The 6,000-nt window shown below is 40.7% G+C and overlaps 1 protein-coding gene across 1 annotated transcript in view; it reads right to left on the bottom strand.

Annotated features, from left to right (window-relative positions):
• Positions 1–2,984: 2,984 nt before the first annotated feature.
• THEMIS (thymocyte selection associated) overlaps positions 2,985–6,000 on the bottom strand; it is a 76,087-nt gene continuing 73,071 nt past the window's right edge. Inside the window, exon 6 of the mRNA XM_086461238.1 lies at positions 2,985–3,139. Coding sequence (XP_086317364.1) covers positions 2,985–3,139 — 155 coding nt within the window. The remainder of the gene's footprint in view (positions 3,140–6,000) is intronic.

Genomic DNA, 6,000 nt, shown 5'->3' with positions numbered 1-6,000 from the left:
TTCTCTTTCTTTTCTACTTTTCCTTTTTTGGCTCCAATTTAATAAGCACCCAGGCTTAGTCAGCTGAGACCATTCGTTTTCCAGCACCTGTGTGAAGTTCCAGTTCAGAAACCAAAGTCCTGAAACAGGCTGACACCAGTACTCGTCTTCAGCTCTCGAGGTAGCCGGACCATGTGGTTTCTGTCCTTTTCCAGCCATGAGGTTAAAAGCAGCTATCTGCACTGGAGACAGAAGCTGCCTTCTCTGGTTTTGGTGTTCTTTGTTGTTGCTCCATCTCATTTTTGTTTGCAGGGACATGGGATGAGACATTATAGCAGCACCAGAGCTATTTCAGTTCATTGCAATAAACCTCCTCTTTCCCCATTTTTTGCACACCCAAGAAAAATCACTATTGACATCTTTAATGTCTTCTAAAAGACTGTCAAACTGAGGGCTTTCTTCATCAAAAAAAAGAAAAATTCCTCAAAAAAGAACTCGAGGCAGTAAGAGGAAAGAAACTTGTGTTGTTAAAAAGAAAGCCACACATTTTAAATGCTTTCAGGGATTTTCTTCCTACTTTGTCTTGAATCTTTAATGAAAGGTTAAAATATGTTAATGGTGGTTGTCGCTATAGCAAGCTCAGGCATCTGTAGTCGAGTCGCTTGTTCAACTGCTTATTGTTCTGCAGCAATGAGGTCATGTTAACATCATTTACCCTCTGGGCACATTTATTCTATCAAAATTAACATACCAATGACCTGAGGCAAATATCTGTTCGTTCTTTCTTTCTCCCTCCCGGTAAGGGTGAGGGCTAGCTCTTACTAGTATCCTGGCATGCTGTGGCCCTGATTGTGGAAAGATTTTTTGGGGGGACCGGTGAAACACTGCAAATAATAAATACCTACTTTCTCAAAGTACACCTGACTGTTGAGGTTTACTTCTGTATTTCATTAAAACGATTTTTCCCCCTAATGACTCTATTTAAAAGTAATTTGGATCAATAGATTTAATTCTGATAAATCATATATACCAAAAAATTAAAAGTGGATATTCATAAATAGCATAAATGTCCTGAGGAAGGGAGGAACTGTGGGTGGGAAATGGTTGGCTGATGAATTCTTGAAGTAGAACTAACATGTTAAGATGTTACGTATTTGACACAGATGCAAGAGACAACATATTTTTGTGCATAATTTGCCTGTAAGTAATCCTAAACCAACTAATTTGGTTATTTTTAATAGCCCCTTCAAGCAGCTGTGTAGCACACAGCCTCAGCATACAAAAAAAAAGCTGATTTTTTAAGGTTCCATCAATCATTTTACCTGGGCTAGATATTTTATAGGGCTTTTGCCCACAATAAAGGTTAATTTCATATGCCCACATCAAATCCATATTTCTCAAAATGCTCACAAGAGCAAGAATGGAAACTTGATAGAAATTTTAAGTGCCAGATAAAAGCCATAATGGAGGACTTCTGATGGTTGGGGCGGGGGGAGACCAGCAGGCTGTGGGAGCTATGTGCTTCTAGGCTAACTAATGATTTCAGAGGGTGGATGCTTCTGTCATCCACCAAGGATGATAATTTATGGGATTGCTCCACAATCCAAGACAGACAGTGATCTCCCTCAAGGCAGCAAAGGTCCTTTCTTTCATGTTTTGCTAGAGCCCTCAAAGAAGGCAACCAATAAAGTGAAACTTTGCCTCTATTGATAAGGAGTTTAAAGGGCAGGTGGATAAAGACTTAAAGGAGCTGATGCCACGACAGTAAGTAGTATAATTAGCGGCTGATCCTCTAGGCTGGCATTGCTGCTTGAAAATGTGCTTTTCCCTTAATGCCTACAGTTAAAAGGACTATTTTAGTCAAAAGGACTACTTTAGTCAAGAGAGATTCATTCTCTCTTTCTTGACTTCTTTAAGCAATAGAGCAAGTCCTCATCCTCAGCAGCATGTGGACTGAGGAAGTAATGCATTATGTGAAACACCCTACTTTGCTCCATTTTTCAGTCTTTCCTCTAACTTTGGAGTCTCTGTGGCTGTGAGCAGGAGAAGAGATGGCCACATGAGTACCACATACTGCCCTGGATCTCATGTTTCTGACGGGTTTGAGCATTTCAGAAAAAACTAACAGCTTATTTCAGATTCAGTATGCTGCTTAACTCCTATAGAATAGAAACATTACATGTCATTTTAAAATCCATACAAAGTACATTTTGAAATAAAATATCACTTCATAATGAAATAATTTTTTAAATCTCTGAAACACAACATTTCAAGTTTTGCTGGTTTTCAGGGGTTTCTCTTAACAAGAGAAGCAATTCAGCTGAATCAAGTGAAGTTCATAGAAGGTTCAGCTATGAGTGAAAAGAGCTGGGTCTACAGTTTCACTAAGACCTAGGAAAAAAAATTTAATCTGTGTTTAGTCGGAAATGATGCTTGGAGCTTTTTAGAAGCAAAGGCCCTCTTCACTAGCACTTTAAGTCTCTGCAGATTGCCACAGCAGAACCTAGAGGATTTAGTAAAACCACAGATAATTCCTGAAAGCTTTTTAAGAGACAAACCTTAGCCATGCACAACAAAGCGTCCACTTCTAAAAAGAGGAAAAGGATTGCATTTGGAGTACTATAATTTGTTACAGCACACTGGCACAAATCAGAAAAATTAGACAGGCTTTCAGATACAAAATCTTTCTCTGGGTTTCTGTGTGTTTTTGTAAGGATGACTGTTGGTCTAATTAAGGTTTTGTCTCTATCTGTAAACCTGTTCTTGCCTGTGCACTTCTATCACCAGAATGATGCTTTGACAAAGGTGACATCGCTAAGCGTGACAGGGGGTCACAGGCAGCAGTTCTGAGGTCCCTTTCCTGCATTTTTCACAGGACATTTGGGGCAACAGTGGCAGCTCCCAGGGGAAACCCTCCCTCATTGTGGGGAGCGAAGATTACCAGCCAGTCTGCAAAATCACTCTGCCTGCACTTTTTTGCATCCATAAGTGATCATAGGTCACACTCACCTTCTTCCTTCAGAGAGTGTATGCTTATTTCTAACAGTGGTTTCTTGAAATACTTTTCTTATGTTTTCAATTATGTTTTCATCCACATACTCATAGTTGTGATCTTCTTCCTCTTCTGCCTCACACTTTCCAAGTGCCTTATTTGTTAGACCTGAGCAATTAGCAAAAAATAACTGTAAGGAAATGGAACACTCTGCCCTTGCCCTGAAAAAAATGTAAATTCATACAGACAACCACAGAAGCAAAAAACAAAGCAAGCAATGTTCTTCTCAGTTTCGTTATTTTCACAGAGATCTTAAATGACTTGCTCAAGTTCCTGAACAATATCTGTGGCAGAACAAGAATGAAACACAGCTAAGCATTTTATAAGACAGTCTTCACTCTTAAGTATTCCTATTTCAGTTTTTGCATAATACTCGTACCTCAACGTCTATGGGCAAACAGGATAATCTGTTGTCCATTTCCTGCTAGCTGTCCACAAATAACTCTAAGGTTTACTAAAATGTTTAAAAAGTGTGATCACTGACAGCATAAAAGCAGGTAAATAAAATTGTCTGACTGTATCAAGAGAAGAGCAGTCCACTTGCCATATGCACCTACCACCCCTATTGCAGATGTGCTTCCATGCTTTTGTGTTTCATCACCTGAAGAGATGAGGCTCTGCCACTAGGAATCTTTGGGATTTCCTAGACCAAATCCACCCCACAAGTTACTTCTTATTCAGAAGGTGATGTAACAGAGATGCATGCTTGAAAGTGACTTGAGGTTGAAATGAAAAGTTTTGAAGAACATTTCTTTACATCCACCTAGACCAGCCTGAGGCAATACTGGGGACAAACCTTCCAAAAAGCAGTAGCCTTTTCCCAGAAGGGCAGAGACCCTCAGAGGAGCCCTCTTTGCAGCTCCAGTACTGGGGCAGGCTCTGCTCTGAATCTTGTCACAGCAACAGCTTCATGTTACAACTCACGTCGGTGAGCTACAGGCTGCTGCTAGAAGGCCCCTACTGCTTCCCTGGGACTAGAGGTAGCTCCACAAGACACGTGGGACCACTGGTCACATGGAGCAGGACCCCTCAATGATCAGTCACCGAGTGCTGCACATCCTCCCTTCACAGCCACTACATCTCCTGGTCCAAGTAATTTCCGGGAAGAGCGAGGCAGCAGCACGATCAGCCAGGGCTAAGGCAGCAGCACAGAAATTCCTTTGCCAGGAGCAGCTCATCCTTAGGGTTTATCAGGAGGCCTGGCATTTCATAGAGCTGAGAGGATACTGTGTTTCTAAAGCGAAAAGTTTCACCTGAAATGGCAAAACAGTGTGAAACACTGCTTTTGGTACAGCTGTTCCTGGTTGTTTAGTTTGCTACGCCATAAACTGAAACAACCCGTAAGTGTGCACAAGGCCTTACAGCCTATCTGACCTCCCAGCAAGGCTGTGCTTGTCAAACAGGTCCTTCTTTATGGGACTGAGCTTCTCAAACAAGAATCCTCCCCAGCTTACTCTTGCTAGCACCATGTGCCCCTTCATCAAGAAAATGGCTGTATATTCTCTCAGCTGTCTCCAAACCCCACTTGTATTTCTCCTGAGACTCCATGGCTGAGGCATCTCTCCCTGAGAAACTAGGTAGGGCTAATTTCTTTCTCAAATTGTGATCCTCTCCTTTATAGATTTTTTAAGGTCAGAAATAACCATTAAGTTAACCAAGTAGCTGTCTGGCCACATGAGGACAGCTTATCATAGACCAATTTACCTACAAGTACCCCTGCTACTGCTTCTTTTTAGGAATGAGTAAGTTAGTAAAGTTTTATCTAGGCATCAAAAAGAGAGAAGAAAAATACCAAAACCCATTCCTATGATGAGAAATTTAATGAAGATCTCACTCACACCTGTGGCCACTGTCTTGTTAATAAGCATTTCCATGTTTGTAGTTCATTTGGAAGTTGGCTGTATTTGATATCAGTAAAAGTAAACTAATGAATAAAACAGACACTGAAAGGATAAGCTAATCCCTGTGATTCAGCAAGGGAAATATTGTTTGTGTGCTTAGACTTGCTAATACGGATATAAAGTACCGATTGCTCATGGATGGCATAGCTAGACTTTCTTCTTTCCCAAACACACACAAAATTATACGCTTCTAAGCAAGACAGCTCAAGGAGAAAGGAAATTAATGTCATCAGGCCCGACTAAATCACAGCTGTCCCCAGCCCCAAACCTGTGTAGGATGCCTTCTGAAATGTATAAATTTACACTTCAATAAAGCATTACACATGAATGGGACAAGCTGAATGGTCCCAAGGGGATTCTGAACAGTGAAATCCATGTCATTTTCTTCCCCGTTTGAAAAAAAATCTATTAGCCTCAACACTGAATTACCGGATAAGATACGCCATCTTAGCCTGCTAAGGGAACAAGGCTTATGTCATTGTGCTGTCTGTCCATCCATCTGTCAATCTCTTCAGTACATTTAAAAGTTTTTTTGCCAATTTCAGTTAGATTTGAAAAGGGGGCAGAAGTCTCAATGTGGTTACAAAATCGAGAATTGAATTAGTTCCTCTATTGAAAGAAAAGCATGCAGAACACAGCTGTTATACACTCCATTTGGCATCAGACAGCAGGATAAATCAGCATGTGCATATTGGTTGGCCACTCAACACACACATAGATCCAGACCTGCTCTTTTTCATTTCATAGGAGTGCCATAAGGAGAGTTTTGGTTATTATCAGGGAAGGGGGAGAGGAGCAGGAGGGGACAACAGACCTGAATATTTATTAAACCAAATTTCATTAATTTTGCTCTTCCTGGAACAATCTGTAAAATTACATTTGCCTTTATAGTCGAAGCATAGTGCGCTGCAGACTAAAAATTTCCATTTGTCTCATTTGTATCCTTGAATGAGTAGGTCTGTTGTTTTTTTTCCTCGGAATACACTTGCTGTTTTTACACAAATTTCAAGGTCATAAACAGTTGTCATAACTCTCCATTCTGCCCTCCTTCAAACTGTAGGCAACTGA

This window comes from Leptosomus discolor, chromosome 2 (assembly GCF_034619465.1).
Source record: "Leptosomus discolor isolate bLepDis1 chromosome 2, bLepDis1.hap2, whole genome shotgun sequence".
NCBI classification, from domain to species: Eukaryota; Metazoa; Chordata; class Aves; order Leptosomiformes; family Leptosomidae; genus Leptosomus; species Leptosomus discolor.
Note: the sequence above shows the minus strand (reverse complement) of the source record. Positions and strands in the feature narration are given on the sequence as shown.